General features: G+C 41.0%; 1 protein-coding gene across 1 annotated transcript in view; it reads left to right on the forward strand.

Moving 5' to 3' along the window:
* FREM1 (FRAS1 related extracellular matrix 1) overlaps positions 1–25,719 on the forward strand; it is a 144,229-nt gene that overhangs the window by 81,402 nt on the left and 37,108 nt on the right. Inside the window, exons 22-27 of the mRNA XM_058672677.1 lie at positions 2,491–2,632; positions 7,182–7,377; positions 11,087–11,351; positions 19,945–20,359; positions 24,393–24,594; positions 25,259–25,406. Of these exons, the coding sequence (XP_058528660.1) occupies positions 2,491–2,632; positions 7,182–7,377; positions 11,087–11,351; positions 19,945–20,359; positions 24,393–24,594; positions 25,259–25,406 (1,368 nt within the window). The remainder of the gene's footprint in view (positions 1–2,490; positions 2,633–7,181; positions 7,378–11,086; positions 11,352–19,944; positions 20,360–24,392; positions 24,595–25,258; positions 25,407–25,719) is intronic.

Consider the following 25,719-nt stretch of genomic DNA (forward strand, 5'->3'; position numbering starts at 1 on the left):
ATTTCTTCCAACAGGGAGGTATTGATACTGCCTCTGTTTCCCTGTGGGTCCTTGGGTATTTCACCTCTGCCTCCACCCCCCTGGAGATTTGCTCCGTTATTACTTCCCTCCCACATTGTCACTCTCTCTCTCTCTTTTATTTCTCATGATCTTCTGCTAATGAGACATATCGTTCATGGTTAAGGGGGCAAATGCTGGAACCAGATTACACTGTAGCCACTTTGCTGGAGTGTGACCTTGAACATATTACATAATGTCTTTCTTTGTCTTTGTTACCATCTCTGTAAATAGTAACAGGATCTTCTTCATGAGGTTTCCTGCTAGGATTATATAAATTAAAGTGTGGAAGCACTTAAATGACTGGCTATACATAGCATCTGCTCATGAGTAATCATTGTCTTTGTTGCAAGCAGATATCCTCACTCTAAAAACACAAAGACAACCCAATCCCCATTCATTTCACTGCCAAATTGGAAGAATAGCTTATGTGCCTGTCTTCCATTTCTGTCCACTGTTTCCAATCTCGGCTACATTACTGAAGTTGCTGAATTAAAAGATATCCTTGGTTTTCCCCACGAAGCAATGACTCTTTGCATCTCACTGGACCCTGTTGAAACATCTGACATCATTTCCTTAAAATCATTTTGGATGTTGTAGCAGAAGCTATTGGTTCCCTGGGGATGCACCACCCCCAGGGTCAGTGTCCTGTCTCAAGTGCCCACAGTACTTTGTTCCACTTTTTTGCCTGTGGGCTGTCTCTGAAGGGAAGCGACCCTTTCAGTCAATGACCAGGCACAACAGAGAACACTGAAAGGAAGAGCCCGTAACCTTGATAGGTAGTGCATGGGGAAAACACTCAGCTTCCATTTTTCAGAAGTGAAATTTGCATCTTGCTCTACAGCGTTTCTTAGAAGAGCCCCAGCAGAGTTGATGCTTATTGTACAGATGCTTTTTGCCTTTTCTTCCTTCTTTTCTCACCCACTCACTCACCCTGCTTCCTGGGATCTCTTCCCAAACTAATTACCTGAGCCACAACCCTTCTCTTGGGATCTCTTTTAGGGTAACCCTGATAATAAGATGCTTTCTCTACTCTTGGCTCTTTAATATCTAATTCCCACACTTTCTTCTTTCTAAATAATTCATCATATTGGTTTCCTATTTTGATGCATCTGTGTGTGGGAGTAACACCACTAATCTCCATAACACCCAACTGACTGATTTTTCCACCTAAAATAATGGGGTTAATGTCTCCTGTCAAGAGCAGCCAGACATGACCTCCTGTTGAAGTCAAGTTGTTCACCTCATCCTGCAATGCAGGAAACACACCCTGGAGGCTTGGGCTTCACATCAGGGGTGTGGGAGGCTGTGAGTGCTCACATGTTCTTCTCCTGAACCGCAGCATGTTCAGCCACCTGAGTCATCTTAGAAACCAAACTGGCAGATTGGACAGGGTTAGGCCATGTGTGATGGCTAGAGCCTAGAGCCAGAAACACTGGTGGAAAGATGCCCCTTTTCAACTTTGGTGAGACCAAAGGGAATGACCATCATGATATGACAGCATGAGGGGACAGGGGACCCACAGACACCACAGAGGAGTGTCCATGGAAGAAGCAGCAGCTGCACCGCCCATTTTTCAAGAGCTCAGAAGCTCATTTGGCAGTCGTGGATCTGGGGAAAAAAAATCTCTGGAAAGAGAATATGAACAAGACAGATGTTTGGCCTGTGATTAGGCTGCCCACATCCTATATCAAAGTGCATATGTTCTTGTCCCAGCTCTGATTCTCGATTCCAGCTTCCTATTAAGGCAAACACTGGAAGATAGCAGTAATAACTCAGAGTTTAGCTCTATGCCACCCATGTGAAAGACCAGAATGAGTTCTGGGCGCCTCATGTCATGGCCTTTGGAAATATTTGGGAAGTAAACTTGATGAGAATTGACTCTATCTCGTCTACCCTCATTCCTCTGAGTCAATAATAATAACAGTAATAATAATAATAATATAGAGAACATGAACTACCCAGAACATCACCAGAGAGAAGAGTAATTTAGAGGGCAAACAATTGGAAAGTGGCAATCATGAAGGGGACTGGAGCACCTGTAGATCAGTCACTTACTGTCTTGAGTTCTTGTTAGTAATTGAAGATTGCCAGTCCCTGAGCACTCTCCTTCATAGAGTTGTGTCAAATGAAATATGAGACAAACTTAGAGCAGATTGTGATGTGTAAGATTGTAAGCTCTGTAGATAGAAGCAATTGGAACTATCGAGTCACCACATATCATGCCCGTTGTTAGTGACTTGTCCTTTCAGATTTGAAGGCAAAAGGTGAAATGAGAGTGCATGTGTCTAAGTAACAGTTTTCAATTCCCTGACTCTCTTGAATATAATTCCTTCATAGCTGAAGGATAGGGATTCGTATAAATAATATGATGTTTGATATTAACATTTTCATATCAACCCAGGCATTTGGTTTTTTGTTTGTTTTTTACAGGAGAGCTGAAATTGCAGTGAATATGGGTGAAACCCGTATTATTTCTAGTGCTATTCTTTCAGCCATAGATGAAGACTCACCCAGGGAGAACATTTACTATTTATTTGAAAAACTCCCCCAGAATGGGCAACTTCAGCTTAAGGTTAGTGACCCTTTTTCAGAATGAATGTAACAGGTAAACATTATCTTCATGCACATATTTTTATAATTGAATTTATTCTTTAATAACCATATTTTTTTTTACAGAAGTGGAATTTCCTGAGCCTAGAATGAACTTAAATTCTCAGTTTTCTTACTCAGGGTAGTATCAGATCAAGGTTCTCCATGGCTTCTCCTCTGTTCCAGGATCATCCTCAAATTCTAAGGGAGATGGATTTCTCCCAAATTTTTAGAAACCTGTCTGGTTTCCAAGCATAATTCGGCATCTTTGGAAATATCTTTGTTTCCACCAAATTTTTGACTTGGCATCCATGTAGCTTTCTCTCTCTCTCTCTCTCTCATTACTTTTTTTTTAAAAAAAGAATAGATTTATTTTTATTGAAATGGCTGAGTTACAGAGAGAAGAAACTGAGAGAAAGACCTTCCATCTTCTAGTTCATTCTCCAAGTGACCACCACAACTGGAGCTAAGCTGATCTGAAACCAGGAGCCAGAGCTTCTCCTGGGTCTCCCACATGGATATAGGGTCCCAAGGTTTTGTCCATCCTCCACTACCTTCCCAGGCCACAAACAGGGAGCTGGATGGGAAGTAGAATAGCCAGGACATGATACAGTACCCATATGGGGTGCCTGCAATGATTTAGCCACTAGGATATTGCTGGGTCAAGATTTATTACTTTATTTGAAAGTCAAAGTTAGAGAGCAAGTGATGGACGAAAGGAAGGAAAGGGAAAGAGAAAGTGAGATTGAGATTTACTAGTTCATCATCTTCCAAATGACAAGGCAAGGCTGGGCCAGGCTGAAGCTGAGAGACAGAAACTTCTTCTAGGTCATCCATTGCATGGCAGAGTCCCTAACAGTTGAGCCATCTTCCACTGCTTTTCCAAGAAAGAGTAAGGGTCAGAAGTGGAGCAGCTTGGAATCAAACCAGCATTGCAATCAATTGGCAGCATTATCCTGTATACCAATGTAGTCATGTAGCATTCTTCTTTACCATCCATCATTTCAAACATAGCACTTCTTTATGCCCAACAACAATCAGTTACTCTCTCTCTCTCTCTCTCTCTCTCTCTCTCTCTCTCTCCTCCTCCCTCCCTCCCTCCCTCCCTCCCTCCCTCCCTCCCTTTCTCCCCCTCTCCCCCCTCTCTATTCTTCTTCCTACTCTACCCCCCAACCTACTTCTCAGATTAATTTAAGACTATTCCTAGGTACATAAAAACTTAGAGCAGGTTTTAGTAATCAGGACCAGGAACATTTGGAGGAGCTGCCATCCACTCCTCCTGTCCTCATCCCTGCACTAAGAACCATCCCTGCCCTTTAACACAGTGTATCAGGGACCTGAGGCCAGTGGAACAGGGCATGGGTCCCTTTGCTTTAGACTCCAAACATTACTGAGTCTTTTGTTTTCAGCAGTGGACAGCTTTCTTTTCTCTCTCCCAAGTTTCCTCTTCCCCTGGGATCAGGGACAATGCTTATATCTTCTCCAGGGACACACTCTCAGCAAGAATTGGGTGGAATTGTTTTGTATTCTGTTTGAGATGAATCTAAAAACTCACAGCTTGATCCTTTTATTCTACAGTTGCATCTGCCATGCAGCACCAGAGCCCTCATGTTCAAGTCTGAATCAAAAATTGAGAATTGGAAAAGAGGGATTTTTTATGACAGTCATCCACCCCCTAATAGCTACCAGATTTTAACAACAGCCATATTTTAAACCAGTGAACTCCATGGAATTATAAATTAACATTCCTGGATTTGTATATATTCTGAATATTTCTTGATTTAATGGAGAGCAAATAAGTACAGAAAAGGATACTATTGGAGTCATGCTTTCTGATTTCCAGTATTAACTCTTTTTAAAGAAGAATTATTTATTGGAAAGTTACAGGGATATATATTGAGGGAGAGAGGGAGAGAGACATCTTATATCTGGTGGTTCAATTTGTAAGTGGGCTTGTGGCCAGGGCCAGCCAGACCAAAGCCTGGAACCTGGAACTCCATCCAGATTTCCCACTAGAGTGGCAGCACCCCAAGCCCTTAGTCTGTCTTCTGCTGCATTTGGGGCACATTAGTAGGGAGCAATTTGGAAGTGGAACAGCCTAGACTCCAGCTAGCAGTCATACTGATGCTGGCTTCACGTGTGGCAGCCTGCTCCCAGCACCACAATGCGAGCCCCTCATTAGCTCTTCTAATGACCTGCTCTGCTGTGCTGTGACATCTTCTTTCAGTCTAGTTTAGGAACGGTAAAATGTAAGTCTGATTCTGACTGTGCATAATACCCTGGGATTAACCCAACATGAATTATAGATCAGTTACTTGAGAGGATCAGTTGAGTAATCAGTCCGAATATTGGTGTGGATGGGGGGACCAAGGCTGGCAACAGTCACCTACCATTTTCAGTGTATTATTCGCCTGAATCCTTGACTTTTCATCTAATGTAGACGCAGGCCTGGAAGAGTGGCAAGGACTCATTCTGCATGGAACAGCTTGCTTGTCTTAGACTGTAGGCACCACAGAGAATCAGAGTTGAAGAGCAGTTACTGATTTAAATTGAGGTACAGCTGTGTCCTTATTTCATTTCAGAGAGTAATGAAGCAGAAATACGGTGATAGCTCACACATCTGGGTGGCTTGGGAGCTGAACTGTATTGGAAATATTAGCATCCAGATGGGTCCAGGTTCCCAAGATAGTTCCATACAGTTCTTTCCCAGCTCTCTAGGGATACCCCAAGGTTTTCCAAAACAGAGACCAAGATTCCTTACTTCCTCGACTCTCAAGTGCTGTTTTCTTGTTGACCTTTCTTAGTTTTTTTCACCTTGAGCCTGAATCTCATTTTCTTCTTTTTTTTTCTGGACCTTTAAATAATTCTTCCAAATCAAATTTAAATGTAGGGGTGCAAGTGAGGAATTAGATTTGGATCAAAGACAGCAGAAGTCTTTTATATTTACTTTCTTAGATGAGAATATCAAGGGAAATTTTTAAACAGAATTGGAAGCTGCTTAGTTGAGAACTTGAAAAAAATCTATTTTAAACTTAGTATTTGCAGATAGAAGTTATGAGAAGAACAAGCCCCGCACTTCATGACAACAATATAACAAACCTTAATCCAGCAAACACTGGGGCCAAACATACATCTCCAAATATCAGTTGGGCAAAAAATATTGGAGAAGAAGAAACTTTATGACATAAAAGAAATTGGTCACACAGTAGAGAGAGAGGATGACAAAGTGTTTTACCAGGAATGGAGAGTCTCTGGAATAGTTATTAGTGGAATAAAAGTATTTTAATTTCTGCTTTAGTTTCTTAAAGCAGACAGGGAAAATAAATAGCATCTAGACAAATTTTAAGATCATATTTTCCTTGAATTGGATCAAATGGCTGTATGAACTATTCTTAGGGAAAGCTATGTAGCTATCTTGAGAAAATAGCCATAGGATTATTAATAATGTACAGATTTATTTCATTTCCCATATTCTCAATTGTTAACCAATCCCTGCCATACAGCCTAAGAACATCTTTTCTCTGAAATTGCAACAATTTATGCCAAAGCCTTGAGTAGAATGTATACTTAACTAATGTTGGCATGTTTTTAGAAGATTCTGATAAAATATTATATATTTTGACATAATTTTTTGGAGTATATGGTGGAGATAAACATAGGGGGTGGTAGAGATTTGGATTGTTTTCTTTAGGGTTTGGTAAACCTGGAAAACAGACTGGAGAGTAAATACATAGACCTTATTTTTGTTTTCTGTCCTTTAGATAAGCTCAGTAACAGAGTTTTGAAAATAAAAAAACTTGTGCAACAATGTAAACTTGAAAAAAGGAAACCCCCAGATAAGTACATTGCCTTTCTAAAGAACCTGTTCCACCAGCTCAATTATCCATCTGCTTTCATTAACTGGGATATTTAATCAGCTATGATTGTTTCTTATGAATACCTTGGAAGTAGCAGTGTCGTCAAATTGCCTTATGAGTTCATCAAAGATCATTTGAAAAGAGTTTTTTCTCCTAGGTTCTAAATTACTGAAATATATTTCCTTGAAAAGAAAACCAAATGCAATTAAGTAACAAAAGTAGCCTAGGATGTCCCAGAAATGCATTTTTAAAACCTGGATATTTATATAGTTTTTTTACTTTACTTAAAAGGCAGAGGTGGCTAGAGATATGTCTTCCACGGGTTCACCCTTCTCCATGCTCCTCATCCCCCAGTGCCTGCAACAACTAGAAGGGCACAAGGAACCAGAGTACCCAGGCAAGCCAGAAGCTTAGAACTCAGTCTAGGTCTTTCATGCAGGTGACAGAGACCCAGTTACCTTAGCCATCATCTGCTGCTTGCCTGGGTGACATTAACAGGAAGCTATATTAAAAACAAAGCCAGACTTTCCAATATGGGATATAGGTATCCCAAACAGGATCCTGATTGTTGTTTCAGATGCGTGTCCCTGAAATATATTTCTCCTGGAGGTTTACAGGGAGGAAAATCTGCAAAGAGGGAGCCATGGGCAACTGACTAATTCTGGCACTTTTCAGATAGGGAGGGACTGGGTGCCTCTCTACCGTGGCATGAAATGCTCTCAGGAGGAAGTGGATCTGAACCTGCTGAGATACGCACACACTGGAGCAATGGATTCCCAGAATCAGGACAGCTTCACCTTCTACCTCTGGGATGGTGACAATAAGTCCCCTGCATTTGACTGTCATATCAGCATCAAGGACATGGAAAAAGGTAAAAGTATGCCTACCAAACATTTGTGGGGTCAAGTTTTATACTCAGAAATGAGCCTGTGTAAGGACTCAGTATGTTTCTTTCTTCTTTTTGTCCTTCTATCCTTCATCTTTGAAATACCACCATCTAGCCTGTGACTGCTTATTTGCTTTGCCTGGGATCTATAGGGTTCATGAGGATAGCCAGGCCTGTTTCCTATTAGAAATCCAGCAGTGCCCACAGTCTGGCTTTAAGTAAATTTTTAACAGATTGGCATGGTGACTAATTTATTTTCAGGAAGTGAATCATCACTTGAAAGTTTCAAAGGCACTTTCTTTTTTTAAGTTGCCTTGAAGTCTAGCTGGATGTTCTCCTGGGACTCCTTCGCCCCTGTGGATACTTTGTATTTTGGTCTTCTTCATTCTTACCTCCTTGATGTATTCACCTTGCTTCCTCCTGAAGCATCTGTGGCTCAATTTTGATTTATGTTTAGGATAAGTTTTGAATTCTTGAGCACTTTGAGATAAAAGCATACTGTACCCAAGAGACCAACTGGGTCATCTAAAACAGGACTTCCCAGTCTTAGTACTACCAATGTTTAAGAGTACCTAAATGTAGGGGTTTCTGGTGCACTATGGGATGTTGTGTAGCATGCCTTACCTCTGCTTGCCAGAAGCCAGTAGCCATCCCCTGATATGACAACCACACATGTTTGCGAAGAACAAAACTCCTTTTTGGGAACCAGTGGTATAAAATCGTATCAATTTGATGTCTTACTTTTTATCCCTATCAGACTGAATATCTCTTCAAAAGTTATTGACCATCTTATTTTTAACTCTACAAATGGTGTGTCTTTTGCTTCACATATTTTTGTAGATTAACCCCTTTAGCATTGATTTACAAGAATTCTCTATGTGTTAGAAGGGAGGGAGCAGAATAAGACAGTTGGTAAGAGTATGTGGATTCAGATGACCTCAATCAAAATTCTACCTCCATTCTGGTCAATCATGTAATCATTAGTGAGTGAATTAGTATTTCTGTGCCTTATATTCCTTCCTGTTAAGTGGGGAATATTGAAGTTTCCTACCTTGCAGAATTCATATGAAGAAGCAACAGTGCTTAGTGCTGTGTCTGATAGAAAGTAGAAGCTCTATATTTCAGATGTAATCATTTTATTGAACCACTGGTAAATGATAATGAATTATGGTCCTTAGTTCTCTACTACACCACTGCTCAATGTGTTGTCCTCTTCTACCTGTCTGACTCATTCACACATGTCTTTCATGGTGGTGAAACATGTGTAACAAAATAAATGATCTTAAACATATAGGTGATGTCAATTCTATTGATATTACTGTTAACTCATTTCCGGAACTGTTTCATCTAGCAAAGCTAAAACTGTGTGCCATCAGCTAGCAATCTTTTCTTTCTCATGCTACCTAGCTCCTATCAAGTATTTCTGCTTCTATGAGTTTGACTACCTTAGGTACTTCATGTAAGAGGAATCATACAACTTATCTTTTCATGGAGGGCTAATTCCACTTAGTGTGAGGCCTTCAAGTTTTGTTCATGTAGCTTGTGCCATTATCTCTTCCATTTTTCAGGCTGAAGATGCTCTGTATGTACAAGGGAGCTACAAAAAGTGCAGAGAACATGCATAATATGAAAAAACAGCACCAGATTTCAAGATCTTTCTGCATCAAAATGAACTTTTTGTTTCATTACTGTATAAGCCTTCAGGGACTCTGTAAATAACACATTTTATCCCTTCACCTGTCAAAAGACACAGGGGTTTCTTCTGTCTGCTGGCTATTGTGAATTATCATGAACATGAGCATGTGAGAGTACTTCCCTTTAAAAATACTTTGTGAGCACCTTTGTACAGTTTGTGTGGGAGAAGGAACAAGAAGGAACATCTCCTCATGTGTTGTTCCCACCCTTTATTTTTTAATACATTTTATTATTGTTATTATTTTATAATACAGTTTCATATTCCCTTATCCCCTCCCCAGTTCCCTTCCCCACCCTCAGTTCCTCTATATCATTACTAACATATAGTTCTTCATACTCAGTCTTATGTCCATCATTGCGGGTATAGACAATGGCAGAGAGTCCAGAATCCTGTTGTCAAGATATAGTAAACAGTTTCATTGTAGAAAGTAGAAATGCATACCACACTACATCCTCACATCTGGATGTTAGTCTCCATTTCACAGCTACTGTACATCTCCTTAAATGAAAAGTCATGATTCAAAATCAACAATATAAAGAAAAGAAGAAATTTACAATGCCATGAAGTTAAATGACATATTACTAGATATGACAGTCTCTATTACACAACTACTGTACATCCCCTTAAATGAAGTCATAATACAAAATCAGCAATAAAAAGAAAAATAGAAATTTACAATGCCTGAAGTTAAATGACATGTTTATTTTTATTTTAAAAAGCAGAATTTATTAAAGAAAAAGAGCTTTATTTTTGTTTATTTGAAAGAGAGAAAGGGAGTGAGACAGAAAGAGATCTTCCATCCTGTGGTTCACTTCCCAAATGGTCGCAATGATTAGAACTGGGCCAATTCAAAGCCAGAAACCAGGAGCTTCTTCTAGGTCCTGCACATGGGTACAGGGGTCCAGGGCCTTGGGCCACCCTCTGCTGCTTTCCCAAGCACATTAGTAAGGTGCTGGATCAGAAGTGGAACAGACAGCATTCAAACCAGCACGTAAATGGAATGCCAGCACGGATTCACCATGCTATGGTTCTAACTCTGCTTCCTAAAGATAAGGACCTTGAATTGTGCACGATTTATCTTTTTTTCTCAAGTTGTCCACAGAACAAATTAAAGTTGAAAGACCACACCTTTTAAAAATGCATTTGCTGGAGAAGTAGAGAGACAGATAAACAAATAGAGCCCTCATCCACTGATTTACTTTCCAAATGCCTGCACTAGCCAGGGCTGGGCTGAAGCTAAGGCAGACAGACAGGAATCAAAGGGCGGGCTCCCACATGGTTGTGTCATCATTGCTACTCTCAGAGTGTGCATCAGCAGGAAGCTGGAGTCAGGAGCTGGAGGTGGGACTGGAATCTGGGTACCCCAACATGGGATGTGCACCTCTTAGACATTAATGTAAATACCCCTCCTAACAATGACACATTAGTGTGCAGATGTAGTTTATTCATGAGCTCAGTTTGTTCATACATTCATGTTGTGGACAGACATCCGGCTTGTCTGCACCATTTTGAGTGCAAATAGCATCGCAGTGACCATTTTGGTAGATATCTCCTGGGACACGAGGGTAAGGGGTGAAAATGGTGTGGCAAGGCATGTGCGAATATTCAACTCTTTAAAAAATAACAAGTTTAAAAAATAACAAGTTGTATACCAGTTAACACTGCCCCAAAGAATTGCATGCAAGATTCTCTTTATCTACAGACTCCTGCATATGCACAAACTCCTGCATATTTGCCAAGTGAAGGATTATAAGGAGACATCAGATTGTGATCATGTTTACATTTGCACAATTATCAATGAGTCTCTTTTCATGTGTTTATTAGCATAGCCTCCTGTATTTCCTCTACAGTGACAAAACTCATCTCTTTAGGTTAATGCTTCTATTAAATGTATTTGTTGGTACCTGTCTATGCTAGTTTGGCCTTTAACTTTCAACATTTTCCTTGGACATCATGTTTTTAATACAATTCTTGACCACAGTTTCTTGTGCCCCACAGGTGAAATTGTCATTCTTGCAAAACCACTTGTGTTGGCCAAAGGTGATCGAGGTTTTTTGACGCCCACCACTCTCTTGGCTGTAGACGGGACACACAAGCCTGAGGAATTGCTCTATGTCATCACCTCCCCGCCACAATATGGCCAGGTAGAATATGTCCGTTATCCCGGCATCCCCATCACAAGCTTTAGCCAAATGGACATAGCTGGAAGGACAGTCTGCTACATCCATAGGAGCACGGCCTCTGTCCTCAACGACACATTCAGGTGAGCCCCATGGGAAAGTTCCTGAACCTCTTCCTTGGATGAATACTTAAAGGGAGATATGTGCTTTTCACTATACCAACCACCATTATATATATTTATCTATACTGTATATGTATGTTTCATAATTATATATCTTAAATCTTATTTAATAAAATTTAAAGGAGGAAAGAACAAGTTCTTTTCTAGCTCTGTACAGCTCTGTTTTTCTTCTGCTTAACTCTGCGGAACCTGAGAGTGTACCTTAAAGCGACAGCAGCAAGGCAAGGAGTTAGGTACTGTTGTGGAAAAATAAGTGCAATGAGCAGATCTAAATGCAAGTTCTTCTAGGAAGAGGAATGTGAAGAGCTGAGGGTACCAGCAAAGGTAGACAGACACAAAGAAGTAATTTCCCTCCTTTGTGTGTATGTTTTTCTATTTAAGGGAAAGGCATCTATTAGTAAACATTTGGCATAAGCAGATACTGCCTTTTGACACAATGTGTTCCTGTAACTAAATCATAAATCATGTTGTCATAAAGTGGATCGCATTTCCCCATAGAAATAATGTTATAATTGGGGACTGTGCACCTGCTCAAGGATTCTGCTTCAAATAAATCACTAGAATGAGCAACAATCTGGTGAAAGGGAAGATAGAACATTAATGAAAGTCTACATTCATTTAACAGTATGGAAATGTGTTTCAAGTTGAATAAAGTGAAGGAAACTGTCTAGCAGATCTACCAGCTAGTCATTGTTAAAGCTGGCTAATTTGAAGTACATGGTATAGACACAGATTCTGAGGTCACTATGAAGGCCACTGGGACTCGTTTTTGAACAATCATAGGACATAACCTAACTCCAGGTTGTTCAGATTTGAGAAGGAGGCTTGAAAGCATTGGTTTGTCTGCCAAAACACAATGTAATTTTTCACCATGTCACAAATACACTCTTTTAGGAACTCTCTAAGTGTGGCATACCCCTGTGTTATTCAGTGGAACCTCATAAACTGTAAATATCACTGAGAGACCCGTATTCAAATAACATTACTGGAGTTGGTGTTTGACCTAGCAAATAAAGTCACTGTGTGCCACACAGGAGTACCTGGGTTTGATACCTGGATGTAGTTCAAGTAATTATGTCTCTGTCACTTATTTGGGAAATCTGGATTGAATTTCTGCTTCCTGGCTTCAGCTTAGCCAAGCTCTTGTCATTGTGAACATTTTGGGGGGTTGCCCTGTGGATGGGTGCTTTCTCTGTCTCTCAAATACCTTAATAAATAAGTAAATCGATACACATTTTAAAAATAAGTTTCTCCCCTTTTCATTGCATTTACCTATCTAAATTTACACCGTCTGCTAAGATGAATATTGTCAGCTGTTTGCAATCCTTTTGAGCTCTTAAAGTGAATTCTGAAAGATAATTTACATAGCTCTAAACTTTAAAAAAATTATCTAAGGAAGTTTAAGTGAAATTTTTCTTTTTTTTTTTTTACCATGATAAATGTCCTACACCTAGCAGATAATCACCCAATTCATCAACCTCAACCAAATCAATGCTAGCATGTTGCTAGACTAGCTAGAGCATCGGATGTAGGGGATCCTTTTCAGGATGGTTTTATTGATTGAAATATTAAGGTACAAGCTTGGAGGACATTAATACTGTCTCTTTGACTCACACCTTGGCCTCGTCAAGTTATACAGCTCCTGCATCTTCTCTCCTGTGAAATGAAATCATGCTCACAGCACCTGCCTCACTAAGTTGTTGGGAGAATTAAATGAGTGTGTGTATGCAAAATACTGTAAACAACACCTGGCACACAAGGAAAACTAAAGAATTACTAGTTGGTTTTATTGTTGTTGTCATTATTTACTATGTTCTTCCCCTGGCCCTCTTTTGACCTCTGATCTTTACAACACTGAACATAAAAAAATAGTTGCAGAGAGCAGTGATTGTTCTTTATTTCAGGCTTGCTCATGCAAGCTGGGTGCTTCTTGGCTTAATTCATATGTATCAGATCCAGGGCTTTTAATGTTACACTTGTTTCTGGAACTTCTTGCTTTTCTACAGTTTAGCTTTTCCCATTCAATACCCAAAGGAGACTTTGCTGAAGATATTAATGACTATATTCGAGAAACCAGTCATCCTGCTTGGGGAAACCAATATATGAATGTGTAAAGATGTTGATAAATAAAAGTTAGATATTAATCAACTGGGAGAATAAGGAATACAATATCCACATGTAAGGAGGGGTTATGCTATAAAAATATCTTAATTTGCATCCTTAGACTGTCATATTAGATAGCATCTTAGAAATCATTTATTTCAGAGATTCATATATTTCTTGGTCCTCAGATGAAACTCCAGGGGAATTAGAAAATACACATTTTGAGGTCTGATCCCAGAAAGGCAGCCCAAGCCCTGGGAATCTGTGGTTTGGAAGCTGTCCTGACAGTTGTGAAGCAGTCAGGAACGGCCATCACTGATCTAGTCCTCACTGTTGTGAGTGAATTTGCGGAGCCCTGAGAATCCCCAGGACCTCCCAGAGGCAGAAAATGAAGAGGCTGGATTTTATTTGAAAGGCAAATTTATACAGAGAGAGATGCAGAGACAGAAGTCTTCATCTGCTGGTTCATTCCCCAAATGGCCTCAATGACTGGAGTTGAACCAGTCTGAAGCCAGGAACTTCCTCTGAGTCTCCCACATGTACGCAGGGGCCCAAGAATCCACACTGTTCCCTGCTGCATTTCCAGGCCACAAGCAGAGAGCTGGATTGAAAGTGGAACAGTTGAGACATAAACTCACACCCATAAAGGATGCACAAGTGAAGGATTAACAGGCTGTGTCACCACACCAGCCCCTGGATCGTTCATCTTGATTTGATGTTCTAACTTGCCTTTGTTTCCTATTGTTTGGAGATAACTGGTCTTCCAGTGAGGTTTTCTTGTAGCAGAAAGACTGTTGCTCTGCTTGTTTCTGGAAGGAGTTGATTTGTACCGCCTCTGAATCACAGATGCAGAATGCTGTGAATTAGGATAGGCATATGGTGCAAACAACAGAATCAAGAATGGCAAATTACTCCCTTTCAGATCCCTCCATCCTTCTGCTTGGGGTTGAGAACAAAGTCTGAGGCTGTTGCAAATGTCTTAAAACAGCTCTGTATCTTTTTGTTTCCCTTTTTAATAAAGAGTATAGGCCTAGGCTCCAATTACTGAGCAATGGTGTTTGCTTATGTTTATTTTTTGGTAGTGTTTGTAGAAATTAAGGCTTTAATCTTGAGAACTGTCCTTTTTTGGTACTTACAAGGGTTGACTTGTAAATGCATTTGTGTAGGTAAAAATGAGGTGATGATACAATAGTCAAGAATACAGCTAGCACAGGCATATGTCAAAACTACATTGGTGGAATTTGAATGGGCTCCAGATGAAAAAACAGACAGATGCTGCTTGGGCTGCCTCCATCCCATGCCAGAGTGCCTGGGTTCAAATCACAGCTCTATTTTTTTTTTATTTATTATTATTATTAATTTCATTGCATTATGTGACACACATTTTTTTTTTTTTTTGCACTGGAATTCCCCCCGCCCCTCCCCAAACCCTCCCCCTCCCACAGTGGATTGCTCCACCCCGCTGTATTTCCATAGTTCAAACTCAGTTGAGATTCTTTCATTGGAGGTTTTGACCAATCGTAAAGTCCAGCATCTAATTGTCCTGGCAAATTCAACGGCTTCCTGGTGAGACCATCTCTGGTCCAAAGTGCACATCTTGGAAGGCAGTCATCCTTGGCTCAAGTATTTGGGTTCCCACCACCCCTGTTGCAGACCCAGACTGAGTTCTTGGCTCCTGACTTTGGCCTGGCTGAGCCCTGGCCATCATAAGCATTTGAGGAGTGAAGCAGTAGATGAAGATCTGTATCTTTCTCTCTCTCTCTCTGCCTTTCATATTTAATTTAATTTTAAAATCAAGAGATTAGGAAACAGGACAGCAGGGAGAAAAGAACAATTAGGAAGCAATGATTTGATCCAGGCTTTTTGTTTCCATGATCTGATCCAAGCTTTTTGTTTCCGTAAGAGTGGTTATTATGAGGAGATTCAGAAAGTTCATGGAAAATGTGAATGACAATAAAATTATGCATAGATTTCAGATTTTTTTTGCACCAAAATAAACTTTTCCTTCCAGTTTTCCATGAGCTTTTTGTGGTACATCCTGTTCCGTAAGTAACATTGATGCATCGGGCAATGTATTAGAACCTCTTTTGCATGTTATTCTCTTCAAGCCGTAGAACAACATATTCAGGGAGAGGTAGTTATTCCCACTTTATTCACAAGGCATCTAGGGTTCGTAAGAGGCACAAGTCACCTAAATTGACATCAGTGAGTATCAGGGTGGAATTTGGGGCCAAGAGTTCATTTCCATAATATATTGTCATACCAAAAAAATATTATGGTGAATATGCATTTATACAAAGGAACCTCCTCAATGTGTCATTCTGATATTTGGCCAGCAGTTTTACATATTTATAATGGAAGAGCCTAGCATCTGCCCAAGATTTGAATTTTAATCTTGTCGTTTCACAAACCCAATCATGGACTGCTATGTTGTTTGTCAAGTGGCACTAAACCAAAACCAAAAGCCCATTTTAATGCAAGTGTGATCATGGTGCTTTTTAAAAATTAAATATGTGCAACCAATCTAATCACCTAAATTTATGTTGCTTGCTGTTAAATTTGGCAAGGAATTCGGCTGGGAGAAGAGAAAAGTTCTATGGTACAGGATTTTTTCCCCCTTCCCTTTTTCATGGAAGATATGGCAGCATTAATTAAATGAGGAAGTTTCATGATCAGATTTTGCCTTCTGCAAAAATATTTTGTGAATCATAAATTTCTCCTTCATTGTTTGGTGCTGCTGGCCTGGAAGAGAGATTTGGCAGCCCAGTCTAGGACAGATGAGACCAAGTGATTAGCGTGCTGACTTCAGCTGCAGGCAGCCGGGTACTAAAAGAACATGCTAATGTCCTCCATTTTGACATGCCGGCTGGACTTTTTTTTTTTTTCTCGAGGAGGAGCTGGCGCTATTTATGATTCCATTTTTATCTTTTAAATGCCATGACAGATGGCAGAGTCTTCAGCCAACTCGATTGCCAGGAAATGCAGAAAGCTTGAAAGCACCATGGTAATGGTAAGATCAGACCAGACAGGCACCCCAGACAAATCGGAGAGTCATTCCCTAAATTTCCTGAGAACAGTGGGCATCCCACTGTATCGTTGCCCAGGACAGGCGAGGAGGGGGAAGGCCACAAGGGAAATGCAATAAAACGGACCTTGGCCTTGCCAGCTGTTTCACCAGCCCCAGTTCGGCTGGCTTCAGTCCTGAGCATGCGTTTGGAGGGCTGTTATTTGGGCGGGTGGGGAACATTTGGTAGGCCGCCTGAGTGATTCTGGGGAGGATATGAATGGCCCTGACCTGGTCTCCTTTATTGTCCTTTATTTCCACCCAATGTACATCCTTCCCTCTGTGTCTGAAGGAGGTTCCCTGCCTGAGAGGAGTCGGCACAATTAAACCTGAGGGGCTCTGCTGCACTAGATCTAGTTCCTTTTAGAAACAGCATCCTTTTCACCCCTGACTTTTTAGCTTGAGGTCAGCACAGACAGCTGCCAGTGTCCCAGCTGGGCACACTGGCCTCAGCTAAACATATTTCTGGCATCTTCTGGGATGCCCAGCCTGCTGGCCCCCATGCCATCTGTCTGTCGGCAGCCTGGGCTTCTCTGCTTTTTGCAGGCTGGGCTGGTCACCAGGCAGGAGGGAATTGAGAGGAGGGGCAGCTTGGGTCACAGGGCATCACTAACGGTCACTAAGGGTCATTCACTAACGGTGAATGTGCTGTCCCGAGGCTGAGCCGGAAGGACCTGTGAAGCAATTCTGAAATTCCGTCACCAGAATGGAAAATCATCATCAGATGTTTAAAGAGCCTCCCTGATGGCTCACGTTGAATGTTCTTTATGCCTTCCGCTTTCCCCTTCATTCTTCTTTCTCTGCTGATACTTGACAGGCTTTAGCATCACAGATGATGCAAAGAGCTAATATATGTCATTTTTTGCTTGCATCTGTGCAAAGTGGCCACGGCTTACCTAAAACTCTCCACAGTGGAAATCCCAGAATCTGGTGGGAATTAAAGAAACCTGCGTTTCTAAAACAGCGTGGATGGCAGGTGGGAAAGGTGTTTCTGGAAGAGACAAGTGAAATAAGGAGAATTTGGAGGTTCAGAGGGAACACGTGCCTTCTTCGTATCACCTAGGGGGAAGGCGTAGGATCTGGGATGGACACAGAAAATATTAATAGCAAAACCATAAAAGGCTTTGCCTGACAAGAAAAATATAATTTTAAACTGAAACATGCACGTCACCTGTTCTTTGAAACTGTCTGGGAGACTCAACTAAAATTGTTGAAAGAAAGATATTTTGTAGGTATACTTTGTGTTTTTAGAAGTTAAAAAAAAATCTCACTGTATGCCATGATTCAGCAACAAAATTGCCTGTTTGGCTTAGAATACATTCGCCATGGTTTGGCTTTACAAAAGGAAAACAGACTCATTTTAAGTAGTGTCACATGCAGTTTCCTTAATCAGTAAGTCTGAAGGTAGTTCAATACTCGATCCAAACTGTAAAACACCACAAAAAAATATATTCAAAGTGATGCTATGAAAACAACCTAACAAGTTATATTCTTTACAAGTCTAAGTGTTTCAGATGTCAAACTTGACCTTAATGTACTTCATTTAGCAATTTCACCTCTTTTAGACAGCTTTTTTTTGCGTGTATCACATCCTGTTTTCCTTCTTTGAAGTCCTGTGAATCAGATAAGCATAAAGCTCAAATGCTTTAACCTCGCCTTCCCAGCAAAATCTGCCACACACCAGGCTCATCCACTCTCCTCTTTGTCTAACTGTTCCTCTCCCTGTGCTGTGACCTCAGACAGGCTGGTGGACTGATTGCACTCACAAGATCTGGTTTCAATTTCCTTCATGGAAACACCAAAATCCTCAAGTACAAAGCATAAAGAGGGCTTCTTAGTCAAATTTGCCAGAATGGTAAAAGAAATGTAAAAAAATTCGGGCCCAGCCAAGTAGCATAGTGGCTGAAGTCCTCACCTTGCTTAGCTCCAGTCGTTGCAACCACTTGGGGAATGAATCAGCGGATGGAAGATTTTCCTCTCTGTCTCTCCTTATCTTTTTATACCTGACTTTCCAATAAAAATAAATATTTTAAAAAGAAGAAATGTAAAAAATTCACACAGAAACATTATATGATTATCTATTATATCTACTGAAAAATTTTTTTTAATTATTTATTATTTAACTTCAGTAATTACATTGTATTATGTGACACAATTACATAGATACTTGGGTATCTACTGAAAAATTTGCATCACTGGGATATAACAGTGCATCTTTCATAACTATCTGGCACTTTTGATAGCTGGGAAAAAAACAGTAAGACACAAGCTTGTGATTGTTTCTCAGTATGTTTCTTTTGTCTGTAATTTATTTCATTTTTAGTAGCTATTCCCTCCTTTTTTCAGTTTAATGTATTTTGTTTGCATAATTACATGATATTCTCAATTCTTAAAATTTTAAAAATACATGTTGTAATATTATAAAGATTATTTAAAATCAGTGTTACTGTGAGATTGACTGTTGGTTAGAATGTGGGATTGATCGGTTCACCAAAGACACATTATAGTATTTGTCATATACCCAAGATCATAAGAGATTTTACTTATTTTGAATGTCTTCCTTTTCCACTCTCTCCTCAGAATATCTGGGTCCAGTCCATCTCCTGCCTGTCTAAGTGTCTCACACCAAGTTTCTTCATCATTTTGGTTTTTTTTTTTTTTTCCGGGAAAGTATCTTAGTCTAGTAAAACTCTTCTTGTGTGTGTGCCAAGACAGGCTTTGAGTCTATTACCTTACAAACTCTTTGAAATCCCTTGATATTTTGGAGTTGGATAGCACTTAGCAATTGTAAATCCATCCATCTTCTTTAAAAGAAGAATGAAAAGAAGGCTCATAATGAGATGATTTAGGTAGGATTACATGGCTGAGTGGTGTGACTAGCCTTTACGACATTTACCGTAAAAACATATGGATTGAGGGAATTGGCTAAATTCATTCTGTTCAGCATTGTATTATATGGCTCTCCTCAGCATTCGTCATATATATTCAGCTTACTACATTGCCAACTGCAGAATGATAAAAACCTAAGGTGAACACACTTTTCAAATTCATGTGACCTATCCAATTGGATGTGAAATCCTATTTGGGACAAGGAACTGTACTCAGTGCTGCTGGGCCTCAGAAACATTACTGTCAGAATTTGCCTGCTCCGTCACAGGAGTCTACCATCAAGGTTGAGAAAATACCCTCGGGCTGGGATGGTTAATTGATGTGTTCGCCATGACTGGTTTCCTGATGGAAAGACATTGTGAATGATCTGGCCCTGGTGCTTCCTTGGAGTCACAGCACGACATACCCTTTAGTAAAGGTGTGTCTTGTTATCATTTCATTCCAGTGGATGGTGACACAAGAATCCATGCTGAAGGCTGCCTTGCCTCTCTTTGCCAGATTCCTCGTCAGCAATGGGCTGCACACCAAGCACGGGGTGTTTGAGATCACACTGGAGCCAGTGGACAGAGCCTTGCCTGTGGTGACCAGGAACAAGGGCTTGAGGCTGGTCCAAGGCACGCTGGGCCTGCTTTCCCCTGACTGCCTGCAGCTGAGTGACCCAGACACGCCGGTGGAGAACCTCACCTTCCTCCTGGCCCAGCTCCCGCAACACGGCCAACTCTACCTGTGGGGTACAGCACTGCTGCAGCGCCATTTCACTCAGCAGGATGTGGATGGCGGGGGCGTGACCTATGAGCACTCTGGAGGGAATTCCCTGTTGGATGGCTTTACCTTTGTGGCCACAGATGGGAAAAACCGTGGCTTTGTTGTGGATGGGAGAATGTGCAAAGAACCTGTTCCATTCATCATTCAGGTAAGTATGGCCAGCACGGTTCATGGCCAGACATGTTAGGGGAGCAATTACAAGAACAGTTTCCTCATTTCTTTCAAGTACAGTTATGCACCTGCAGCATGCCATACGTAAGATTAGCAGTCAGCCAGATGTGGTCCCCATGGATAGGCTAATGCCAATTGATGGCAGTACAGAAAAAAGAAAAACATACAGGCTTTAGAATCAAATACATCTGGCTTTGAATTTTGTCTTGGCCATTCATTGGCTGTGTGACCTTAGAAGAGGTTTTGCATTTTTGATCTTCTGAATTTACTTTTCCTTGTTTGGTAAACATGTCGGGCATTGCAGCTGGAAGTAAGGTGTGATATATAAGGCACTATGCATGTTGTCTGAAACTTTTTGCTATTCAGTGTCCTGTAACCACGGTTATAAGACAGTGCCAATGACATACTATACTGAAAATCATCACTGGGCCATGTCATCTACTGGCATGTAATGAACATATGAAAACATGAGACAGCACCAATACTACACATGTAGCCACAGTGAGGGTAGTTTCAGCAGCTGTTAAAATTATTTTAATATTTGTAGATTGGATCCACTTTATGTAGAGCTTATCTGGTTCTCATAAAATTTCTACGAGGTTGTTTTACTGTCTGTATTTCATAGAATAGGAAAGTACATCTCAAAAAATGAATTCATGTGCTCAACCACATGCAAGGAACTCAAGACTTTCTGACCCCGCTGTGTCCTTCCTGTGGCCACATGTGCTGACTCTTACGATGATTCTTGGCACCCATAGTGTGGTTTACTTTAAGGCAAAACACATGAAATATATTCTGGCTCTGTCTCCTGAACCCACTCTTCTTGGATGTAGATCACTCATGTTCTACATATTTCCACTAACAGCAAAGAAGACATAAATTTGTATCTTATGCCTGGATACTTTCTGATGTACCCCTTACTGTGTAGTCTCTGTATTAGCCAGAATTCTCCAGGAAAGCAGAACTCCTTGTTCTATATACTATATATTCTATATATATATACTATATACTATATATTCTATATACTAATATATTTGTATGTCTGAGATGCATATTTAAAAGACACGTATATGCTATGTGTATGTAATACAGTACATTAGATAGAATTTAAGGGATTATTAGCTTATGTGATTACAGAATCCACCAACAGAGTAGAAATCCAGCAGGAGTTGATCCTGCAGCTTGGAGTCCAAAAGCAGAAAGCAGGCTACAGTCTTTCCTCTTTGGGTGACTTGATCTCCTCTCTTAAGGTCTATGATTGAATGAATGAAGCCTGCCTACAAATAGCAGGTGATCTGCTTTCTTAGAAGTCTGCTGGACCAGGAGGTCCATAAAATGCCATAACAACCATGCACAGGGACAAGAGAGACGGGCCTAGTCTTGGTGACACATCACACAGGAAGTGCTTCACACATGCTCAGGCACCTGTTGTTATTATTAGCTTTAGTTATCTCATCCCATTCTGTACTCTACTCATACCTTTTTTAGATTCGGTTTTCTTTTCAAAATTTTTATTTTGTATTTATTGCAGAGCTACAGAGAGGAAGAGGAAAGAGAGAGCACAAATGGTTGGGGGAGAGATTGAGAGAGAATGAGCTTTCATCTCCTGGACTACTCCCCAAATGGCTGCAATGGCTGGTACTGAGCCAGGCTGAAGCCAGGAGCCAGGTGCTTCTTCTAGGTCTTCCATCTGGGTTCAGGGACCCACATACCTGGGCTGTCTTCTCCCACACAAGCACATTAGCAGGGAGCTGGATTGGAAGTGGAGCAGCCAGGTGTTGAACTTGTGCCCATATAGGATGCTGGCTTCACAGGCAGAGGCTTAATGTGCTATACCAGAATGCTGACCCCTATCTTGATTCCAGCCTGGGCTGAAAAACCTCTCTGTACTATCCAAGAAGAATAGTTTTCTATATTGGTTTAGCGGAAAATTTATCAAAGTTATAAATTGTTTTTAAGTTGTAAAGGCATTTTAATTTACGCTTTATTTGAAAAGCAGAGAGAGACAGAGGTCTTGCATCCATTGATTCATTCTGCAGATCCCCACAACACCGGGGCTGGGGGACAGGTCAAAGCCAGGAGCCAGAATCAGGAAGTCCCTCTGGATTTCTCACAGGGGTAGCAGGGACCTAAGTACTGAAAAGGTCATCTCTGTTCTCAAGCTGTTCATTCACAGCCAGCTTCATCCGAAGCAGAGTAGCCTGGCCTTGAACCAGCACTCCTACATGGGACTTAGGTATTTCAAGCAGCCACTTCATCATTTTATCAGATGCCCAGACCACTTAGGAATTCTGAGTGCAGATGTGAGAGTCCCTTCCCACACTCTAGAGCAAGGGGTAGCGTTTGGAGAGAGTTGTAGGATGTCAGGTCTCCCTCCACACGAACACATCTTCAAGAGCATGTCTGCTATGCAATTTACTAAGAAATGTCAACTCATGTTCTTTTTCATAAGAAAACAAGGTTTTCCCTGAGAAACATTCATGTTGTATAAAAACCTGACAAGGTTCAGTTTTCTTCCATACTCTTCTGATTCCCATGGTGTCTCTGACTTCAAGGTCAAGAGACTTCTCATAGAACATGAATTATCACAAGTTGTGTTGTTCTTGCCTTTTTTGCGAAGTCTTCTTAATTTTAATTTTATTTTAAATATTGTTTACATAGTTGAGAGGGATGCACTTCCATGTGGGCCTTCAATTAGGATGGGGAAGGTCAAGGGATGGAGGAAGGTGGGTGGGACAATGGGTCAATTCTCTTTTTTTTCTCTCTCCTGTGTCTGCTGGAGGATTGGGGGAGGGGACCTTGCCTTGCTGTCAAATTATAACAACACTTTGGGGATGGGAGATGGTTATTTGATGATATCTTAGAAGCCCCAATGTGGAGAAGAATGTTCCAATGGTATTACCTGAGTGGTTTTGATAGTTCTGAGACGCTGTTGGCTTCATTGCACTAGGGATGAGAAAAATCATTCCAAGGTGTTGGTTGAGCAGCTCCATGTTAGTGCATCCACAGACCCAGGCACTTGCTACAAAGCTTGGCCAGGAGAATGATCTAACCTGTTCTGCTGTCCATCCTGCGATGAGGCACTCAGCATCCTCTGCTGACCTAGATGAGCTGGCTGCCAAGTCCCCTGTGTGTATCCAAGAATGCTGTTCACTGCATAGGCATCAGCAATGAGAGGCCCTGTCTCGATACATGCCCTTCAAAATCAGCCACATATCTTGTGATTTTCCCTGTAGCTGGAATCTTTTTGCTAAGTCTTATACTCACATATTTTTAAATGTTTCTGGTATACTGACACAGAAAATCTGCTTTTGAAGACCTCCTAAAATTAGGGCAACCATTTGGTGCAGTGGTTAAACCACCAACATCCATCCCTTATCAGAGTGCCTGGATTTGAATTCTAGCTTCACTTTCAATCCAGCTTCCTGGTTATCCTGGCCCAGCCTCAGCTGTATGTAAACATTTGGATAGTGAACTAGCAGATAGAAAATCAGCATTCTCTTTCCTCCTCTCTCTCTCCCATCTGCCCCTTTTTTCCTCCCTCCTCATCTTTCAAATAAAATGAAGATAGGGCCCGGCGGCGTGGCCTAGTGGCTAAAGTCCTCGCCTTGAACGCCCCAGGATCCCATATGGGTGCCGGTTCTAATCCCGGCAGCTCCACTTCCCATCCAGCTCCCTGCTTGTGGCCTGGGAAAGCAGTTGAGGACGGCCCAATGCATTGGGACACTGCACCCGCGTGGGAGACCCGGAAGACGTTCCAGGTTCCTGGCTTTGATCGGTGCACACCGGCCCGTTGCGGCTCACTTGGGGAGTGAATCATCAGATGGAAGATCTTCCTCTCTGTCTCTCCTCCTCTGTGTATATCTGTCTGTAATAAAATGAATAAATCTTTAAAAAAAATAAAATGAAGATAAATAATAGATAAAAGCAGCCTTTAAAAAACAGAACCTTGGCAATTTAAGAATGCTTTAAATTGTGGGTGACTGAGGATGTAATCATTGATGCTTCAGGTGGATCTGGTAGACAGAGCAGCCCCCCGGCTCACACGCTTGCACTCCCCTTCACAAGTGGGGCTCCTGAAGAACGGCTGCTATGGCATTTACATCACTTCCCGCGTCCTGAAGGCATCAGATCCCGACACCGAGGATGATCAGATCATCTTTAAGATCTTACGAGGCCCACAGCATGGACACCTGGAGGACACGACAACAGGTGCTGGCCGCTGCGGTCCTTGTCATTGTTGGTTGTGAAGTGCCCAGGAGCAGGCAGGGCTGGAGGGTGATTTAATTAAGTGCCCAGCCATTTGGTAAACACTCCCCAGGGATTGTACTATATGGCATTTATAAACCAGTATTGGTGCTTACGAGGGTGTGAAGCTGAGTTTTCCTAAATTTGTCATGAGTGGAAAAACCAGATTCTGACTGTTCAGTGTTGTTTTTCATTGGGCTTTTCATAAGATAATCAGAGGGCACAATTCCTATCTCTGACCTCTTTCTATCATGAGTTCTGCCTGAAGTCAGTTTACCTTACAATTTTAGTTTTTCTTATTTTTTCTGGGTTATAAATTAATTCTGCTTTATAGAAACAGTGGTCAGAATGTATCAATAAGCAAGATGGTACCAGATTATAAATCTTATTACTATAACTTTCTATTGCCCTTTTCTTTGTATCTTCTGGAAAGCAGCTGTTTCAGAGGCTAAGTGAATGTAAGCTTGGTTTAAGTTTGTTACATTGAATTTTAATATAGCCACAATATTGCTTTAAGATATACTTTGGTGGTTCTTTAGTGTTTGAAATAAAATAGCTATACTATTTTATCAAGTCTTATTTAATATTTTGTTTGATTATCTGTGTGATTCACTTATTTCTTTTATAGGTGAACTTATCCATGAAAGATTTAGTCAAAGGGACTTAAATAGTAAGACCATTCTTTACATCATAAGCCCTTCTTTGATGGAAGTAAATTCAGACCTTGTGGAATTTCAAATCATGGACCCCAGTGGGAATTCTGCCACTCCTCAAATGTAAGTTTTTTTTTTAATTTTGATTTTGCTTATTCAGTAGTTCTGTATGTATGGTTGTGCAGAATGCATATGATTAAGGAAAATGAAATGTTCTTTTTCAAGAAGAACCTAGAAGATAGATTGACTGACCATTTCCCAAGATTGTAGAATTCATTTTAGGGGGAGACTTGCTATTGCTGCTTAAGGGTCGAAAGCCCATAGCTTTCCAGAGTGTGGGATGTTAGGAAGTTAAGCACACCTTGGATGCTTTGGCCCCTGGAGAAGCTGCTCTGACACCTTGCTGATAGCCAGGACTGGGCTGGCGTGCATGATT

The sequence above is a fragment of the Ochotona princeps genome, chromosome 14 (assembly GCF_030435755.1).
Source record: "Ochotona princeps isolate mOchPri1 chromosome 14, mOchPri1.hap1, whole genome shotgun sequence".
In the NCBI taxonomy this organism is placed as follows: domain Eukaryota; kingdom Metazoa; phylum Chordata; class Mammalia; order Lagomorpha; family Ochotonidae; genus Ochotona; species Ochotona princeps.